Raw genomic sequence first — 21,325 nt, forward strand, 5'->3', positions numbered from 1 at the left:
TGCTGCACCCTGTGGACATGGGGAACATGGACTCCATACCTTGTTTCATCTTGTTTTTTAGTATGTTCTCTTTGGTTTTTATCTATGTAAATATTTTATGATATGTATGTACGTTGAGATATTTGTTTAGTGTTTATACACTTTTGTTATTGTTTTTATAGGCTTGAAAAAGACCTTTACAGGTTGAAATGTCGCCTATTTTTAAACTATGAAACAATAAAGCATGTTCCTTTAGACAAGGAGTTTTTTTTGTGCATCACTATATGCTGCCACCTTTTCTGCTATACGTGGACTGTGCTGTGTGAGGATGTATTCAGAGAGTGGATGAAGCAGAGCCGAGCGTGCGCGAGACGGGGGAGCGGAGCCGAGCGTGCGCGAGACGGGGGAGCGGAGCCGGGCGTGCGCGAGACGGGGGAGCGGAGCCGGGCGTGCGCGAGACGGGGGAGCGGAGCCGAGCGTGCGCGAGACGGGGGAGCGGAGCGGAGCCGAGCGTGCGCGTGCGCGAGACGGGGGAGCGGAGCCGAGCGTGCGCGAGACGGGGGAGCGGAGCGGAGCCGAGCGTGCGCGTGCGCGAGACGGGGGAGCGGAGCCGAGCGTGCGCGAGACGGGGGAGCGGAGCCGAGCGTGCGCGTGCGCGAGACGGGGGAGCGGAGCCGAGCGTGCGCGTGCGCGGGACGGGGGAGCGGAGCCGAGCGTGCGCGTGCGCGGGACGGGGGAGCGGAGCCGAGCGTGCGCGGGACGGGGGAGCGGAGCCGAGCGTGCGCGGGACGGGGGAGCGGAGCCGAGCGTGTGCGTGCGCGGGACGGGGGAGCGGAGCCGAGCCGAGCGTGTGCGTGCGGGACGGAGGAGCCGAGCGCGCGCGTAGGAGAAGGAGAAGGAGGAGCGGAGCCGAGCGAGCGAGCGCGAGAGAAGGAGAAGCGGAGCCGCGCGCGGGAGAAGGAGAAGCGGAGCCGCGCGCGCGGGAGAAGGAGAAGCGGAGCCGCGCGCGCGGGAGAAGGAGAAGCGGAGCCGCGCGCGCGCGCGGGAGAAGGAGAAGCGGAGCCGCGCGCGCGGGAGAAGGAGAAGCGGAGCCACGCGCGCGCGCGGGAGAAGGAGAAGCGGAGCCGAGCGCGCGCGCGCGCGTGGGAGGAGGAGAAGCGGAGCCGAGCGCGCGCGCGTGGGAGGAGGAGAAGCGGAGCCGAGCGCGCGCGCGTGGGAGAAGGAGAAGCGGAGCCGAGCGCGCGCGCGTGGGAGAAGGAGAAGCGGAGCCGAGCGCGCGCGTGGGAGAAGGAGAAGCGGAGCCGAGCGCGCGCGTGGGAGAAGGAGGAGCGGAGCCGAGCGTGGGAGAAGGAGCAGCGGAGCCGAGCGCGCGCACGAGAGAAGGAGGAGCGGAGCCGAGCGCGCGCACGAGAGAAGGAGGAGCGGAGCCGAGAGCGCGCGCACGAGAGAAGGAGGAGCGGAGCCGCGCGCGAAGGAGGAGCGGAGCCGCGCGCGAAGGAGGAGCGGAGCCGCGCGCGAAGGAGGAGCGGAGCCGAGAGCGCGCGCGTGAGAGAAGGAGGAGCGGAGCCGAGAGCGCGCGCGTGAGAGAAGGAGGAGCGGAGCCGAGAGCGCGCGCGTGAGAGAAGGAGGAGCGGAGCCGAGCGCTTGTAAGAGTGAGGAGCGGAGCCGAGCGCGTGCGAGACGGAGGAGCGGAGCCGAGCGCGTGGGAGAAGGAGGAGCGGAGCCGAGCGCGCGCACGAGAGAAGGAGGAGCGGAGCCGAGCGCGCGCACGAGAGAAGGAGGAGCGGAGCCGAGCGCGCGCACGAGAGAAGGAGGAGCGGAGCCGAGCGCGCGCGCGAAGGAGGAGCGGAGCCGCGCGCGCGAGAGAAGGAGGAGCGGAGCCGAGAGCGCGCGCGTGAGAGAAGGAGGAGCGGAGCCGAGCGCTTGTAAGAGTGAGGAGCGGAGCGGAGCCGAGCGCGTGCGAGACGGAGGAGCGGAGCCGAGCGCGTGTGAGACGGAGAAGAGGAGTCGAGCGCGTGCGAGACAGAGGAGCGCAATCACGTTTTTAATTTTTCTGCTGACATAGTTGTGCAGGGGCTCATTTTGTGCGGGACATCCTGTAGTTTCCATTGGTACCACTATGGAGAACTATGACTTTTTGATCACTTTTTATTATATTTTTTCTTGAAGACGAAGTAACCAAAAAAGCACAATTCTGGCGTTCTTTATTTTTTTTTCCTGACGACGTTCACCTTGTGGGGTAAATAATGTATTACTTTGATAGATCAGACTTTTACGGATGCAGCGTTATTTAATATGTATTTTTCTTTTATTATTTAGAATCTTTTTATTATAAATATGGCAAAAGGTTTTTTTTTTACTTTTCTTTGATTAGTAAAACTTTCTGAAAATTATTTTTACTTATTTTCTTTCAGTCCCCAGAGGGAACAAGAACATGTAATTTTTCGATCACTCCTGCAGTATGATGTGGTGCCATAGCTTTACATTATACCGCGATCTGACAGGCATTCTATCACTCATGACACAGCTACATAGGCATTCTGCTAATGACAGCTCTGGGGCCTTTTAGAAAGCTCCAGGCTGCCAACCCGAAGAGTGGGGGAATTGGGCCGTACGGGACCCCGGAACATCAGTCGTGGGATTTAAATGCCGCTGTCAGAATTGACAATGGCATTTAAATGGTTTATAGCTCCGATAAGCGACGCAGCTTATCAGAGCTGTTGCAGGCGGGTGGTGGTTGTAAGAAACAGCCGGCAGCTGTAATGTATGGAATGAAATCACCCCACGCTCTCCCTCCATTTATGCCCCAAGGTGCAGGATGTAACTGTAAGTCCTGTAGCGTTAAGGGATTAACAAGTCACATGACAAATCCACAAGCCTACAATGATGTTATTGTTGGTATAATACACAGTAGATTTTGTATGGCAGCAGTCACCTAAAACAGATGAACATACAGGTACTAGGCGTACTGTCAGTGGTCGCAATTGCAACTGGACCCCTGCACTGTGGGTGCCCGGAGGTCCTCACCATATACAAAATGCACATTTTTGCCAGCCAGTCGGTTGCACTGCCGGACGCATGATTGGTGCAGCCAACAGCTTCCCTGAGAGCTGTCAACCGATTACAGGCTCCTCCCACTGATAGACTGCAGTTGTAATTGGTCACAACAGTCTATCAGTGCACTGCGGCCCTGTGATTGGTTTGGGTAATACAAACTGAGATTTGTTTCTCTGCAGAGTTATAGAAAAATGGTTTTAAGTTAAAAGTCTGCCCCAAAAAAATGGACGGTTTTAATTTCTTCATCGACTACAGCCTTTGACTGCATCGACCATGACAAGCTGTGGCAGGCCCTACAAGAGAATATCGGCACATCTAGTCAAGCTAATAAAATCACTTTATACCAGTCAAGCAGCCGCTGTGAGAACACAGTATAGGGACACAGATTAGTTTGGGATTAGCAAAGGCGTCCGACAGGGCGGCATCCTCTCACCGTTCCTGTTTAACCTATATGCGGAAGTGATCATGCAGAAAATGAACGTAGAATAATTGGAAATCGGGGTGAAAATAGGTGGCAGAAACATCAACAACTGCAAAAAATGGCTAAACTCAAATCAAAATCGACAATGAGGTCATAGAATGCAGGCGTAATTTCATCTTCTTGGCTCCAAAATTGATCAGGCTGGAGAATCTATGTCAGAGATAAAACGTAGGATAGCATTGGGGCAAAGCGCAATGCCAAACATGGACAAAATCTGGAAAAGTAGGGTTATTGGTATAGCAACTAAACGCAGGATAGTGTAAACCACTGTTTTCCCCATAGCTATGTATGGATGTGAAAGCTGGACTGTGACAAAAGCTGATAGAAGAAGGATTGATGAATTTGAGCTGTGGTGCTGGTGAAAGCTGCTGCGTATGTCCTGGATGGCGAGAGGAACACACAGAGAAGTCCTGAATTGTATACGACCCGATATATCACTGGAGGGCAAGATGGCTCAGACTCAGGCTCACGGATTTTGGCCATGTAATGCGAGCAGTCACTAGAAAAATCCATAATGCCTGGACAGATCAGTGGCAAAAGAAGACCCGGCTGCCAAAGAACATGATGGCGGATACTGTCAGAGCAGATACTGGCGTGGATATGACACAACTGAAAGAAGCAGCGCAAAACTGAAAAACATGTAAGGAGCTCACCTTTACGGTCGCCGAGGGTCGTGAATGACTAAACGGCTAACAACAACAACAAATGCTATTATGAATACCTTGAGGGGTGCAGTTTTAAACATAGGGTTAATCAATGGGGGAAAACTCTTACAATCCACATCAGAACTGAATTGGTGCTTAAGAATAATCCGCTTTTGAAAATTTGCTAGGAAATTAAAAAAATTACTGCTACATTGCTATTCTTTGTGAAGTCCTAAAAAAAATCAAAGAACACTTGAATTATTTCAATATAAAGTAGACCTATGGGAAATGTTGATTACTAACTAGTTTGAGAATTTTTCAAAATTTTCATTTAATTTTGATTTCTTTTTCTTAATAAAGACAAAATTTATTGATGAAATTTTCCACTAACCTAAAGTACAAAATGTCACGAAAAAACAATGTCAGAATCACATCGATAAGTAGAAGCATTTAACGTTATTACAACAAAGTGCGAATATCAGATTTGAAAAATAAGGCTTGGTCCTGTAGGCCACAATTTGCTATATTGTTAAGGGGGCGTCAACATCAGCATTATGGGGGCCTTCAAAGGGCCGATTCTAATTGTAAGACTGTATAGTAAAAGTGAACCCCACAGTGACTTGATTGGTAATAAGGTCCCCCAAAGTGGTGCACGCTATTATTATACATATATATATATATATACACAGTCGCACACTATTCTAAGTATATACACACACAGACGCACACTGTTCTACACATACACGCAGACGTATAGCATTCTACACATACACGCAGACGCACACCGTTCTACACATACACGCGCAGGTGCCCGCCATTCTACACATACACGCGCAGGCGCCCGCCATTCTACACATACACGCGCAGGCGCCCGCCATTCTACACATACACGCTCAGGCGCCCGCCATTCTACACATACACCCGCAGGCGCCCGCCATTCTACACATACACGCGCAGGCGCCCGCCATTCTACACATACACGCGGGGACGCCCGCCATTCTACACATACACGCGCAGGCGCCCGCCATTCTACACATACACCCGCAGGCGCCCGCCATTCTACACATACACGCGCAGGCGCCCGCCATTCTACACATACACGCGGGGACGCCCGCCATTCTACACATACACGCGCAGGCGCCCGCCATTCTACACATACACGCGCAGGCGCCCGCCATTCTACACATACACGCGCAGGCGCCCGCCATTCTACACATACACGCGCAGGCGCCCGCCATTCTACACATACACGCACAGGCGCCCGCCATTCTACACATACACGCACAGGCGCCCGCCATTCTACACATACACGCACAGGCGCCCGCCATTCTACACATACACGCACAGGCGCCCGCCATTCTACACATATATGCACTATATATATATATATATATATATATATATACACACGAACATAAGGACACTTCTGCATTTTTATACTCACCTGCATCCAATATGGTGCCTCTTGCATACTTGGGCCCCTGATGTCTCCCCAGGCCTGCAGCCATGAACAGAGGTAGGGCCGGTAAGAGGAGGTCAGTGCTGACCAGACTCTCACCCTGCAGCTGCTCCTCCTTTTCAGCACCACTCTCCTGCACCAGAGATCATGCTCTGCGCTCTTCTTCCCTCCTCCGCGGCTGTTGTCAGTGTGCTATTAGCACTTCTCTATTACTGTCTGCACTAGACAGAACAAGCCGAGAGCAGATTGCATACTGACAGCAGCACAGAGGGAACTTACTGCACAGCCGGCGGGCCACAGAAAATGAGGTGGCGGGCCGAATTTGGCCCGCGGGCCTTGTGTTTGACACCTGTGCCTTAAGGGGTTAAATGGGTTGTACCAGAATCTTAAGTTATCCCCTATCCATAGCTTAGGGGACAATGCACTGATTGGAGCGGGTCTCACAGTTGACACTTCCACTGATTTCAAGATAGGGGGATCCCGTGTCCCCCATTGTCCTCACTGTTGGTTTACTGCCCCCCACCCCCGCAATGAGGGGAAGACTAAATGGGACACCAGTTGTACAAGCGCACCAGCACTTTGTTAAATTTCAATGCGCCATCCAAGTACCAGAGCAGCGCCCCCGCTCGGTTATTTCCTTCACACCCATTGAAATCATTGGAGTGCTGACTGCGCATGCTGAGCCAGAACTCCATTAAGGGTGATGTCACTGCGGGGGGTAGAAAAGACCTCCCCCCAGTGGCAGGAGAACCGTAATGGTAGTCCAATTTTCCAGATCAGTGACTAAGCCATCCAGACCGTGTGGATCAAGAAGAATGTGATATTCTGGTACAACCCCTTTAAATGATTAACCTTTATCACCCATTTATTCATGGGCGGCATGATAGGGGATCTCCAATGCTTCGGTATAATAGTCCCAGCAGCTGTGAAAAGGCCTTTCTTGGCATGGAGAGCGGCTCCAGTACAATGGAGAGAAGACCAATAGAGGGTAATAGTGGAAGAGCCAGCCCAGTAAGTCTATCATGTAGAGCAAAGCTTTCTGACCAAAACCTTTTTTTTTCCAATTTTAAGTTTATTCAGTTTTGTTGAACAATGTACAGAAAATACAGAACATTTCATAACCCTCCCTCATATGGAATATGGGATAGCATGGACAATGTGGTTAGTATTAACCCTAGCCAAAAACCTGCTGCAAACATACATGGTCCCAAAAATACTGTACAAACTGCAAATGCTCCCGATTCACCTCCTAAACGCATCCTTCATCCATCCTTTGTAGATTTATTTGAAAGCATAGGACCTCCTATAGCTTATTGCCTTCTGATCCAGAGAAGGGAGAGCGGCGGGATCAACCTACCAGAGATGACCAACTACCAGACAACTCCACTCACTAGATGGTTGGAGCTGCCAAGACCCTCTAAGAACCAGATCATATAAGCACCTTAGGCCACGCTCACGCATTCATTTTTTACCACAAATACCACAGCATTTTGAACGCTGCGGTAATCACGGTATAACACTCCTATTGATTTCAATGGAGTCTCGCAGACAAGTGCCCGAACGAGGCACTTTCCAGCGTTGTGATTTTTTAGCACATTTTCCGTGTCTAGCGCACCTCCTCAATGCTGAGGTGTGCTAAAACCTGTTATCAAAGGCAGGAACCTGTCTCCGAAAACAAAAGTCCACACCAAAATTTGCAGCATACTTTCCACTGCAGATATTGGGCCGTATCTGCACCAAAATCTGAATAATTGCGTGTAGATTTTCACACGCTTTTTGATGCAGATCTGCAGCAAATTTCACCCTTTCAATTAAGAGGGTGATGTCTGCTGTAAATATACATCAACATTCCCACCAATGGTGCAGGTTGTAATGTGGTTTTTGATGCAGATTTTCTGCAGTGGAATATCCGCCCCAGTTCTGCTACGTGTCAATAAACCCTTAAAGGGGTTCTGTTGCTAAAAAAGAAAAATGCTATACTATTCCTCCCCCATCAGTCTACTTACCAGATCTTCACCTCCCTTATCTTCTCCTGTCTCCTGCAGTCTGGGGCTCACTTCACCTCCAGCTGCCTGATTCTGCTCCTTCCTGTGAGGTTACGTACATTTGGTTGGCAGTCTTCCAATGTACCTTACGTCACAACTCACAGGCCAGCAGGAGGACTACATATCTTCTTCAGAGATTGCTCATGCGAGTTGTCTCTGAAATAAATTACAATTCCTTCCTAGGTAGTGAAGCTACAGCACAGGGATGTGACCTTCATTGACCCAACCGGAAGGAATTTGTGATAAGCAGCCCTCATAACAAGCTGGGCCCAGCCTGCAGTGAGCTGACCTGGGGCACTGGAGAAGCTCAACCAGGAGAAGATGTGATAAGGAGACAAACAGGGAAGGGATAGATACGTTTAGATAATTTTTTTTTTAATAACAAAACCCCTTATATATTGTGTGTTTTGACTTCACAGCTGTTTTAGAATTGGGCTTTGAAAATAAATAATTACATTTTTTTAACACAACATAGATTTGCACCCAATTGTTTAACTTTTCCGTTGGGCAAGAGGAGAACAATCACCCCACAATTTGTTGCCCAATTTCCTCCAAGTGTAGAACTGCCCCATATGTGAGTGTAAACTGCTGTTTGAGCACATGGGGGACTCTGAAGGAAAGTAGCGCTATTTGGCTTTTAGCATGCCAACTATTCTTGAATCATTTTGAGGCCAAGTTGTATTTGCAACCCCTGAAGCACCGAGGAGAGTTGGATACCCAAAATGGGCCATATGAGAAAAAAATACCACAAAATGTTCTACCCAATTTCTCCAGAATACTGAAACGCCCCATATGTGGAAATAACCTTCTGTTTGGACGCACAGCAGGACTGGGAAGGATAGAAGGGCAGATGGTGCTGGAATCATTTTTGTATGCCATGTCACATTTAAAGGGCCTTAGAGGTGGCCAGAGCAGTAGAGCCTCCCCAAAGAGACACCCTTTAGTGTATTCATCTCGGGGTATTAGTAATAGTTTTGTTTGGGGTTTGTCATTATATACTGTGGGGACCTATGTAAGCTGTGCGGAGTACATTAGGGCTTAATAATTATTTGGCGGGAGAGAATGAATAGGAAAAAGAGTAATTCTGTCCTTGTTGTACTGGTTTTGTCCTTATTACATACACCGTACGGTATGAAGGACATGTTAGCTTTATTCTAAGGGTCAGTGTGATTACAGTGATACCAAGTTTATGTAGTTTATTATTTTTAAATATCGCACAATAGAAGAATTTTTTCATCGGCCATTATTTTTTTGCACTCCCAATTTGAAAGAGTTATAACTTTTCTATAATGCCGTCTATGGAGCCGGGCGAGGGCAGGTTGAGTTTTTTGCAGAAGGAGTTGACAATTTCATTTGTACAATTCTGGGGTGCATACTAGAGATGAGCGAGTATACTCGCTAAAGGCAATTGCTCGAGCGAGCATTGGCTTTAGCGAGTATCTCCCCGCTCGAGACGGAAGGTTCGGGTGCCGGCGGCGGGCAGAGAGCTGCGGGTGAGAGCAGGGAGGAACGGAGGGGAGATCTCTCTCTCCCTCTCCCTCCCCCCCCCCTCCCTCTTGCTGACTCTCACTGCTCCCCCGCGCCGGCCCCCGAACCTTCCGTCTCGAGCGGGGAGATACTCGCTAAAGGCAATGCTCGCTCCAGCAATTGCCTTTAGCGAGTATACTCGCCCATCTCTAGTGCATACAACTTTTATATATTTTTTATTCTATTTTTTGCAAGGCGGGATGATCAAAATCTGCAAATCATTAATATATATATTTTTACTATCTTGTGCAGTATACAGAATAATTAGCATAATCACTTTCTATTATAAGTTGTTATGAACATGGCAATATACCAATCTTGTAGAAAGTGGTTTTTTTTCTATAGTAAATCGTGTTTTAGTTAAAAAATGGCAATTTTTATTTTTTTCTGTTGATTTTTATTTTTAAAAGGAAAAATACGATTTTTGTTCTTACCTTAAAATCTATTTCTCTTCTCATTCTTTGGGGGACATGGCTTTGACTGTGGGTATAGCTACTGCCACCAGGAGGCAGATATAAGAAACAGAAAAAGTGTTGGCTCCTCCCACTAGCTATATCCCCTCTGCAGGCACCAATCTAATCTGAAGCAGATGGATCAGCCCTGTTGAAGCTGTCCAACGGAGCCAATGGAACTGTTCTATACAGTGCGTGTCCCAGCAATTCCAATTTTTTTCATGTGTGGAACCAGAGGTGTCAGAATGCCTTCTTACATAGTGTAGAGTCGCTGCTGTATGGAGAGGCCTGCATGCAGCAACTTCCAAATGTGGGTGCTGACAAAGAACGCCCGGGATAAGAAAAAGACAGGCAGTGGTGGCGGTCCTCTGGGATGCAAATGAAAAATCCTGTGTGCTAGCAACTAATAGGAGGCTTGGTGCCTGCAGGGGAAATGTAGCTAGTGGGAGGAGCCAACACTTTTCTATTCCTTAGTGTCCGCCTCCAAGTGGCAGTAGCTATACCCACTTAAGCTGTGTCTCCCCATGATACGGATGAGAAATATTTTTTACCACATTTATCTGTCAGACAAAAGAACTTGAAGATACAATCAGTTAGATGAAACACTAAAGTAAGGCCTATTACTGACAATGAAAAAAAGAGACTACCGTTTTCCACTGAACATGGCATTCCATTAGGCCATTATTATGGGCACATGAGGATTTCATTATGGGGATACCGATGGGGTGAAGGAGGGAGCCCAATAGCTCAGCATACCCTCTTGATGCCGCTGTCGGCAGTAACAGTATCTATGGGCTTAAATCACTGGGAATGGGTTGAAATTTAATCCTAGCAGTTGCAACAGAACCCGGCCTGTCAATATGAGTACTGGGAAGGAAGGAATGTTAGAATTTTTTTAATACTATTTATCAATTAAAAAGAATAGTTAAAAAAATAACAGAAAATGGGTTCTTCCCTGATGAGTTATTTGCTGTTTAGTAAAATGTGATTTTGGGGCTGAAACGTTTCTTAAATTTAAAATATTAACATGGCTTCTCCCTTGTGTGGCTTCTCTGATGTTGAACAAGATGTGGTTTCTGGATAAAACATTTCCCACATTCTGAACATGAATATGGCTTCTCCCCCATGTGACCTCTATGATGTTTAACAAGATCTGATTTTTGGGTAAAACATTTCCCACATTCAGGACATGCAAATGGCTTCTCCCCTGTGTGACTTCTCTGATGGTTAACAAGATATCTTTTCTGGGTAAAACATTTCCCACATTCTGAACATGTAAATGGCTTTTCCCCTGTGTGAATTCTCAGATGGTTAACAAGATATGATCTCTGGGTAAAATATTTCCCACATTCAGGACATAAAAATGGCTTCTCTCCAGTGTGAGTGCTCTGATGTCTAACAAGAGTCCATTTCTCGTTAAAGCAATTCCCACATTCAGAACATGAAAATGGTTTCTCCCCTGTGTGAGTTCTCTCATGTATAACCAAAGCTGATTTTTTATTAAAACCTTTCCCACATTCAGAACATGAATATTGTTTTTCCCCTGTGTGAATTCTCTGATGTTTAACAAGATCTGATTTCTGGTTAAAACCTTTCCCACATTCTGCGCATGAAAATGGCTTCTCCCCCGTGTGAGTTTTCCCATGTCTAACAAGATTTGATTTCTGGAGAAAATGTTTCCCACATTCTGAACATGAATAAGGCTTCTCCCCTGTGTCAACTTCTTCATGTTCAACATCTCTTCTGTAAATATTGTGTTGCATTATGGTCTGTGATGAATCAGCAGATGGAACTGATGACAGATCTTTGCTGTGATGGGCTGAGGGTATATCTGGGGTAATGTCAGGCTCTTCATATGTAAATTGTATGATATCATCATCTTCCACTTTACAACCTGTTGATATCAGATGTCCCTCTGAACTCCTGGTGTCGTCGTCATCTACGAAGAATAAAACTGATTTTAATATTTTTGAATATAACCAAACATTTATATTTTTACGTTCTATATTAAATATTCATACACAAATTTCTAACAAGATTTCCCAATACAGATAGTCCCCGACTTGCGAACATTCGAGTTATGAATTTCGCAAGATGCGAACTATCTGTCCTGCACAGTATGATGTCATGCTATGGCATGACATCATACTGTGCAGGGACCAGGCAGGCTTCTATCAAGCCTGATAGAAGCCTGTCCGGTCACATCGCGGTTGCTAGGCAGCCGGGGGCCTTCTGAAAGTAGAGCGCCTATGAAGCCGTGCGCTTGATGCACACTCTGCATAGGCAGCCCTGGGGCCTTTCAGGAGGTCCCCGGCTGCCTAGCAACCACACAGCGTCCTGTGGTCTCATCGTGGGACGCTGTACGGGCCCCCTGAACGTCGGGTGCAGGCTGTCAGTGCGGTATTTAAAGTGTTAACAGTTCCGACGAGCAGCGTGGCTCGTCGGAACTGCTGCCGCCGGTTGCCCGCTGTAAGAACAGCCTGCACCCGACGTTGTGTGGAGCGGGATCCACCTGCGATCCCCTCCATACAACCATTTGTTCGACTTGCGAACAGGTTCCTGGAACGGAACCTGTTCGCAAGTCGGGGACTAACTGTAATAGCGGGCACAATATTTCATGGAGCACCTAATCTGACAACTAACATAATAGACAAATCATTTTAGACAATCCTTTCTGTATTTTTCATCTCCATTGCAACAGAATACTTCCACATTGTAGGACGTGTTCTGCGCTGATTTCCTCCATGTGGTGACGGTAATTTCCTACCTCCAGCAGGCGCTCTCGGCTGCTGCTCTTATCCGGGGCTCATACAGCTTGTAAGGTTACAGAGCGCAGGAACCAAATGAGCTGTGGATAAGAGCTGCTGACGCCCCCTGCTGTAAACTGCCCTGTACTGCGCTGCAACTACTCTGGTGATCGGGGAATAAAGACGCTTTTAGAAGGCCTGCACCGGCATTATCATTGGGCACACATACGTTTGCCATTCGCTAACACTGCTGATCAATATTTAAACTATGATCTGTGAAACTTTCTACTGAGCATGCCCAGTAACTCGGGTTGTTCAGCAACAGAGGAGAGAAAACATGATAAGGGCTCGTTTACATGGCTGGATACGCTCAATTATCATTTAAAAGAACATCAAAACTCACAGAATCGACATTAGCACTGCGTTACAATCACAGATTCATAATCAGCACATCTGACAGACATGACAGAGTCTACAAAGGATGGAGAACCTCAAGAACTGATGTGCGATTAAAATGTTCCCTCACTTTTTTGAGCAACATTTATTCAAAAATTGCTTCCAATTGTCTTTACATAAAAAATATTTTTAATAGCAGTTACACTTTATTATGTATTTTGGCTGAATGAGGGAATATAGAGCTGAAAACCCCGACAACACAGACTCTTCTCTACATGTAGTCTCACCTGGGGGGTTATCTGTAGGGATCTCCTCTTTACACGGCTGATCCCCCCTCACATGTGTCTCTGTAGCATCAATAGGGATCGGATCTTCATCCGGATTCACCAGCTGTGAAATAAATATTGTGAAAGTCATCACACAGTTGGAGAAGTCGTGTGGAAGGTTTTATATGGCCAGAAAAGGTCATTAATTAGTATGAGGAGCCGGAATGACATGACAGCAGTAGTGATCTGGGCCAAATAGCTGCAGGTCTCCTGTATAACTCCAACCTGTTGCTTCTTTATTCCAACCAGAAGTCTCCAGAACCAAAAAATAGTGATAAGATGCGGAGATCTAATGTCTGCGGTCGGCTGTAATCCTGCCATCTCCAGCTTTCTCATTACACAAGTATCAGTCATATAATAAGACTGAACACAAGACCTTCCCAGCCGTCCTACAGACCAGAGGGGAGATTTCATGAGACCTTCTCTCCATCTACCTGATCATCCTGTGGAAGAAGAGGCCGGGGACATCTCTTCGCTGCTGTTCTCTTACTGGATCTACCTGCAGAAAACACAGACAGCCACTGAATTCATTCTCTACATACAAATAATAAAGGCCGTGTGGATTTAGTCCTGTCTATTACCTGGTGATAGGGGGGGCTGGTGGTCCTCCATCATGACGTCCTTGTACAGATCCTTGTGTCCTTCTAAATACTCCCACTCCTCCATGGAGAAATAGACAGTGACGTCCTGACACCTTATAGGAACCTGACAACACAATGATACCATCATCACCCAGACACGTTATACCGCCATATTGTTACTGTATAATGTCCCAGCATTCCCAGCAGCGTCACCTCTCCAGTCAGCAGCTCAATCATCTTGTTGGTGAGTTCTAGGATCTTCTGCTCATTGATCTCCTCCAGTATCAGGGGGTGAGGAGGAGGCCCTGTGATTGGGCTCAGGGTACTTCCCGACCCATCAGACACCGGGGCCTGACAGCCATCACTGGAAGTCTTCTTCACTACCGTGTAATCCTGTTTATGGGGAGACACATCCATAAATATCACTGCAGACATTTCCAGAGTCCTTCATGTCTCCAATTATATCCATGTGTTATTAAGGTTCTGTTCACATCTGTGTTTATCAATTTCTTTGTTCTACTCATCGAGTGTCAGATCTGTTATATGACCGACATCAGCAGCACCCAAGAACCCCATTGCCATATAATAGATCTGTTGGGTATCTGTCATTTTACCAGCAAAACAGCCCAGCCGGCTCTATTATTTTCCAGCATTTATGACCTAATCAGCAGTAAATTCTCTGCCGTAGATGTGACCGAAGACTGACAGAGATAAGAATGATGGAACGTGACGTCATCCCCAGAATCTCTCACCTCTCCTGTAAGCTGGAAGAGTATCTCTAGGGTGAGGGTGAATATACTCTCCGCCATCTTGTCCCGGTTCCTCTCCATCCTTGTCGGGTCAATCAGGATAATTATCTGATATAGAAGATATCAGCCGAGGATCCAGAATGGGAAGAAGATGAGACAATGTAACATCATACACAATCCCCTGGAATAATACAATTACTGGACATTATAAGGAAAGCCTTTAGGAGTTCTTCACCCTTTAGTGACCAAGCGTGTAAAAGGTTGGGTACTGTGCTTTAAACCCATGCTATGGTAAATTTATGTGCAGGTTTAAAACTCTTGCAATCTAGTAGGAGCAAGTTGGGTGTTTGGTGGTCTACTCACAGCCGGGCTCCTACTGTATCGGCTGAGAGTACAGAAACCTCCATTCCCAACAATTTAATCTTTTGTATGCCACAATCAATTATAAATATAAGCAGTATGTAAGTGGGTAAGAGGGAGAGGGGTGTCCCCCATCAGTACCACATGATGTGACCATGATGATGGGTTACCATGGCAGCAGGAGACCTGACAAAAGCCTCCGTGTCCGTCATATATCTCCAGCCTATAGATCCCACTTCTGTCAGAGTCTAATAAGCTGATGGCATATGCATATTATACTGCATTACAGAAGTAAGGCTCTGTACTATTCTTGCAATTGACTAATTGTATCTTCAAGTCCGCCTTGAGAAATTAAACCATTGTGTTCAGAAAAGTTTAATAACAGTTTAATGAAAAAAAATCAAATGTAAAATAAAACAAAAATAACCCACAAAACAAAGTAGTGGCAATAAAAAGTACAACTTGTCCTTCCGAAATCAAGCCCTCATATGGCTATGTCGAGAAAAATCTAAAAAATGTTATGGCACTTATAACATAGCAATGAAAAACATAGCTGAGTCATCAACCCCCCCCTCCTCTTTCCCCCGTAGACCGGGAGCTGCATGTTGCAGGAAAATATGCGCTGCTGTTCGGAATTCCCTCGGTCGGTAGAAATCCTCTTAATGACTTCTCTTGTCTAAACTACAGACACCGGTCATTTTTCCCGAGTGTTGGGCGCAGCACAACTCCCTCCCCCTCCCCCTCCCTTTCTTCCAGCTCCCATAGAAGTCTATGGAAACTCCTGCACATCGCGCACCAATGATAGGTCAGGTCCCATCTTTTCCCGCAGCAGGGGATTTCAGTTGCGCGGTTTCAGTCACGCTTGTCCTAATATTTTATGTGCAAGGGTTTTCACGTGCTTAAAATTCTTTCATCTGAGAGTTCCCATAGGAATCCATTGGTTCTCATAGTCACATTTTTTTTGCGCTTGTAACTCAGCTGTGCGAACACGTGAATCCGCATCTCTCCAGCATTGCGAAAGGTTATTTACTCCACAGTGGGTCTGAGCATTTCTTGCATCACCACCACAAAGATGCCACCAAAATGCGCATCACACCCTTGGAGAAAAGACCTCATGGGCATTTTTTACACCTAAAATCCAAGGAGATGTATTGGATTTTTTGCCCTAACACCTTGAGACCCAATGGCTTACATGATATTTTAGATAACACGTACAAATTTGAAATAAATGTTTTAGATGATTATCGATTATTTTTTTATATTATTACTGTATAATCTACTCAAAAATGTTTTCCTTTTAGATTTTTAAAAATATAGTGTAAATCAAAATACTAACGACTACTTGTCCGTGGGTGAGTGCGTTACATGCTCCACCCCTGATCACATGATGGTGACATCATCGTAGGTCCTATAAAGCATAAAAGCTACAGAGTCTGACAGTAGCCGTGTGCTGAAAGGACCTATGATGATGTTACCATCATGTGATTAGTCGCCTGGACTCTATCCTCTGCCCCTGACCACATGACAGTGATGTTATCGCAGGTCCTAAAGCATAAAACATGCAGAGCCTGATGGCGGCTGTTTGCTGACAGGGCCTGTGATGTCACTGTCATCTGATCAGTCACCTGGACTGTCACTTCTGCCCCTGATCGCATGACGGTCACGTCATCACAAGTCCTGAAGCATAAAACATGCAGAGCCGGACAGCATCTGTGTGCTGATAGGGCCTGCAATGATGTCACCGTCGTGTGATCAGTCACGGACTCTTAGCTCCGCTCCCTGATCACGACGGTAATGTCATCATAGATCCTAAACCAGCAGTGGCCTATGAACAATGTATTTAGCAAAGCCATTTATGTTGCTGTGTGTCACGCGCATGTAGAAGAGCAGTGTGTGCTGCTGTGTGTCACACGCATGTAGCAGAGCCATGTGTGCTTCTGTGTTTCATGCACATAGAGCAGAGCTGTGTGTGTGCTGCTGTATGTCACGTGCATGTAGCAGAGCCATGTGTGCGCTGCTGTGTCACACACATGTACCAGAGCCATGTGTGTGGTGCCGTGTCACAGGCATGTAGCAGAGCCATGAGGGTGGTGCTGTGTGTCACGTGCATGTAGCAGAGCCGTGTGTGTGGTGCTGTGTGTCACATGCATGTAGCAGAGCTATGTGTGTGCTGCTGCGTGTCACGCACATGTAGCGAAGCCGTGTGTGTGCTGCTGCGTGTCACGCACATGTAGCAGAGCCGTGTGTGCACTGCTGTTTGTTGCTCACATATAGCAGAGCCATGTGTGTGCTGTTGTGTGTCACCTGCATGTAGCAGAGCCGTGTGTGTGCTGCTGTGTGTCACCTGCATGTAGCAGAGCCAAGTGTGTGCTGCTGTTTGTCACGCGCATGTTTATTCACATTTTTATGTGCTTGAGGAAGGAGCATGCTCTAGCTCTGAAACGCGTTGCGCTGCCTTTTTCTCCTTATTGTTTATTTTTATTTTTGTTGCATACTGACAATTGTCTACAAATTAAAATTGGATATTTTCCCAATTCCTGTGGAATAGGCATTATCATCTGATAACACAAAGTATCCTTGGACCTAAAGGGAGGTGTCTTTTGGTCTTTACCATAGCCCCCCACTACAAGTAAGTGCTCTTGTCCTGATATTACATGTTATATTCTATCTCATGTAATGTATGGCAACGCAGCACTCAATAAGGATATTACCAACCTGAGGTGGAAAATGCACCACCCCAGCAAGGCCCGGATCAAAGCCAGAAATAGTAGACAGGATGTATGGAGTAAACCAGACTTGGGCTTGAGAAAGGCTTCAGTTGAAGCCGAAACGTCGCCGTCTTTTTGTATTATGGAGGAATAAAAGGAATTTACTTGTTGAAACTCATCAGATGCTGCCTGGTTTACTCCATACATATTCTATCTTCTGGGCTTGATCTCTGAGCGCAGCAGAACGTTTCCTTCATATATTGTCCTTTAATATTTCTCCGAGAGCGCAGTGCCTCAGGATTCTTCTTACATCTGCTCTCCTTTGGATGTCACCCATCCACGTTGTTCCGCCCACTTGGACATAAAGCGTGATGGCTAACCCTTCCAGGCTGTGCTGTACACGCCAGGCGAGTCCAACTCCTTTCATTATTTTTTATTTCCTTGCAGAGGCGCTGTCCTGCATTATTTTAGGGAAATGCAGTAGATATAATATGTCTTGACTTTAAGCATTTGATAAAGTATCTTATACCCTCCCTATTTAAAAAAATGACCAAATATGAGATTGACAATTAAGCTGTTAGGGTAGTTCCACAGGGGCGATCGAGATTTTGTTGTGCGAAAATTGCGGCAACATCCCAAACGCCTTTGATCCCGTGATTTTTGAGCATCAGCGATGCTTTTTTTTAAGAATATCACTACTGCCTGCAATGAAAGCACATATTTTTTATTGCGAAAGTCAATGGCACTTTCTAATGTTAAACTCACATTGTATTGCAACGCAACGCAAGTTTCTGCATTGCAATAAGATAAAAAGGACGCTCCATAGGGAAATATGGCAGATTAAAATTTAAAAAAAAGAAAAATCGCACATCGCAGTAAGATAGAGCTTGCCGCAATTTTTTGTTCTCACAAGATCGCATCAGTGAAAACATAAACCTGCTTTTTTACTCACTCGCGCATTCTGCAATTATATCCTCTGTGTTAAACCACCATTAGATGGATTCACAACTGGCTGAGTGATCGTACTCACAGAGTGGTCATAAATGGCTGCACATCCAAGTGGAAGAATGTGTCAAGTGGGGACCACAAGGCTCTGTCCTAGGCCCAGTGTTGGTCAACATTGTTATAAGTGATCTAGATGAGGGATTGAGGGGATACTGACCAAATTTGCCGACGACACAAAGCTAGGAGAAATAGCGAACACTAGGAAAGACATAGAGAGTATTCAAAAAGATCTAGAAAAGCTTGAAGAGTGGGCGGCGACTAACAGAATGGTATTTAAGGGGGAAAAATGCAAGATCCTACATGTGGGCAAGAAAAATGAAAAAAAGCACATACAGAATGGGAGGCATTGAGCTTAGCAGCAGCACATGTGAAAAAGACTTGGGTATACTAATCGATCACAGACTGAACATGAGTCAACAGTGTGATGCAGCGGCAGCAGCAAAAAAAAAAAAGAGATGTATTAATAGAAGCATACAGTCTCGCTCATGAGAGGTAATTACCCCCCTCTACTCATGCTAGTCAGAGCTCATCTGGAATACTGTGTCCAGTTCTGGGCACCCCACTTTAAAGAAGACATAGACAAACTGGAGCAAGTTCAGAGAAGAGTTAACAAGATGGTGAGCGGTCTGCAAATCATGTCCTATGAAGAACGGTTAAAGGATCTGGGAATGTTTAGCTTGCAGAAGAGAAGGCTGAGAGGAGACTTAATAGCTGTGTACAAATATCTGAAGGGCTGTCACTGTGCAGAGGGGTCAGCCATATTGTCATATGAAACCGCAAGGAAAGACTAGAAGCAACGGCATGGAACTGAAAGGGAGGAGACACAGATTAGATATTAGACAGTAAGGGGGATCAATGAGTGGAACAGGTTACCACAGGAGGTGGTAAGTTCTCCTTCAATAGAAGTGTTCAAACAAAGTCTGGACAGACATCTGTCTGGGATGCCTTAGTGAATCCTGCACTGAGCAGGGGGTTGGACCCGATGACCTTGGAGGTCCCTTGTAACTCTACCATTCCGTGAATCTATGGGCTCATTCATGCGGGCTCTTCTGTGTACTTTTTTGCATACCCAAGTATGCACAGGCAGTTTTTGATCGTGTAACTACATGGTGTCACAGCACATAAACTGTTAAGTTTCAGAATGCAATACGTGTATGCATTTCTTATCGGATTGGACTATTGGCCCTTAAACAGAAGACTAAACCTATGCTTTGTAGTGACTGGATCAAGGATTAAGAGAAATCAACAGAAGATCAGCAATACTAAACTTTGTTAACATAAAGACAGTTAGTCAACAGAAATAACAGTATAATGAGATAATAATACCCTGACTGCAGCTTTTTCCTTGTCTAGACGAGCCTTAAGACAGTTTTATAGATGTCAATAAGCCTTAAGATCGATAACCTTTGTATGATAACGCCCTCTCTCTTTCCGTATAAGAACGTGCATGGTCTTCAATTAAAATAGTATTCTCTGCGAGTTCTAATGAGAACATCTTGCTATCACACACGAGTGCTTCATGTTATTCATAGATGCTGCTAGCAATCTTCTCATCACGGGCTTCCATAACTACCAATTTGGTTCCTGGCAACGAGGTCATCAGATCGGTACCGTGTGGTCCGATAGCAATGGCAGAGTTACTTGTCGGCGATGCGCTCACACAGGGGAGAACGAGCCTTCAGGGCTCCCGCACACCTGCATTTCTCTTGAGCGTTTTCTTCATTCAATTGTCAATGGGACTTTCTAATGTTAAAAATGCAGCACACAAAAATCACAAAACACCAACTTGTGATGCGTTTTTAACATTCGAAAGTCCCATTGGTAATTGCATGAAAAAAAAAGGGCGATATTGCGTGAAAAATGGGTAAGAAAAACGCAAATGTGCAGAAGCTCCCCTGTGGCGGCGGCTCCCGTCCAGCGCTGCAGCCTCAGTGCGGCCGCATGGAGCCGGGAGAAGCGGCCGGCGGTCATGTGCCGCACATTGTGTCCGTGAGCGCTGAGCCCCTCACAGCGGCCATAGAAGAATCCCCCCTGAAGCCTGTGAGGGGGAGCACCACGGGGCCGGCCGCCGCTTCTTCCGGGCTCCGTGCGGCAGACATCAAGGGGCGGAGCTGGACGGGAGCCGCCGGGAGAACATTCAATGTGGCTTCATTTTATGTCCCAGAAAACCTCTTTAATGAGAAATTTACCCCAGAAATCCTGCGAGCCGCGTGACCCTGTGTGCAAGAAAACCAGCCAATCACAGCGCAGCTTATAGCACCACCTGCTCCTCAGGAGAGCTGCGCTGTGATTGGTTGCTATGGGCTTCCATAAATCTGTCCCCCAGTGCTGGTGACCCCACATACCTCCACCTGCAGCCGGACAGAAGCCGTGGGGTTGTACTGTGCTTACAGGACCTGTGATGATGTCACCGTCATGTGATCAGTGTGTGGGAGGAGACAAGGGGTCACATGACCAGGTCTATCTGCTCAGTGGATGCCGGACTCTGCTGTGTGAGGATGGATTCAGAGAGTGGATTGAGCAGAGCCGAGCGTGTGTGTGAGACGGAGGAGCGGAGCTGAGCGTGTGCGAGACGGAGGAGTGGAGTCGAGTGTGTGTGAGACGGAGGAGTGGAGCCGAGTGTGTGTGAGACGGAGGAGCGGAGCCGAGTGTGTGCAAAACGGAGGAGTAGAGCCAAGCGCGTGTGAGACGGAGGAGCAGAGCAGAGCATGTGTGAGACGGAGGAGCGGAGCCGAGCGTGTGTGAGACGGAGGAGCGGAGCCGAGCGTGTGTGAGATGGAGGAGCGGAGCCGAGCGTATGTGAGACGGA

At 47.0% G+C, this 21,325-nt stretch overlaps 2 protein-coding genes across 2 annotated transcripts in view; both read right to left on the reverse strand.

Annotated features, from left to right (window-relative positions):
• Window positions 1-21,325, reverse strand: part of LOC136626750 (uncharacterized) — a 169,810-nt gene that overhangs the window by 48,057 nt on the left and 100,428 nt on the right. Inside the window, exons 10-11 of the mRNA XM_066601756.1 lie at window positions 10,672-11,583; window positions 10,196-10,204 (exon numbers count right to left, since the gene is read on the reverse strand). Of these exons, the coding sequence (XP_066457853.1) occupies window positions 10,196-10,204; window positions 10,672-11,583 (921 nt within the window). The remainder of the gene's footprint in view (window positions 1-10,195; window positions 10,205-10,671; window positions 11,584-21,325) is intronic.
• Window positions 13,635-14,579, reverse strand: LOC136624480 (gastrula zinc finger protein XlCGF66.1-like). The gene is made up of 3 exons (XM_066598463.1): window positions 14,447-14,579; window positions 13,908-14,087; window positions 13,635-13,818 (listed from the first exon to the last, which is right to left on the reverse strand). The coding sequence occupies exons 1-3, from the start codon at window positions 14,522-14,524 to the stop codon at window positions 13,678-13,680; spliced, it is 399 nt and encodes a 132-aa protein (XP_066454560.1). The 5' UTR covers window positions 14,525-14,579; the 3' UTR covers window positions 13,635-13,677.

Source organism: Eleutherodactylus coqui, chromosome 4 (genome assembly GCF_035609145.1).
Source record: "Eleutherodactylus coqui strain aEleCoq1 chromosome 4, aEleCoq1.hap1, whole genome shotgun sequence".
Taxonomy (NCBI): domain Eukaryota; kingdom Metazoa; phylum Chordata; class Amphibia; order Anura; family Eleutherodactylidae; genus Eleutherodactylus; species Eleutherodactylus coqui.

Bases quoted from the DNA above. Each gene is read 5' to 3' on its own strand.
- LOC136624480 (XM_066598463.1), bottom strand. From the start codon at position 14,524: ATGGAGAGGAACCGGGACAAGATGGCGGAGAGTATATTCACCCTCACC. The intron at 14,088-14,446 runs GTGAGAGATTCT...CCCCATAAACAG, and splicing joins TCTTCCAGCTTACAGGAGAG to GATTACACGGTAGTGAAGAA. The intron at 13,819-13,907 runs GTGACGCTGCTG...TTGTGTTGTCAG, and splicing joins TTGAGCTGCTGACTGGAGAG to GTTCCTATAAGGTGTCAGGA.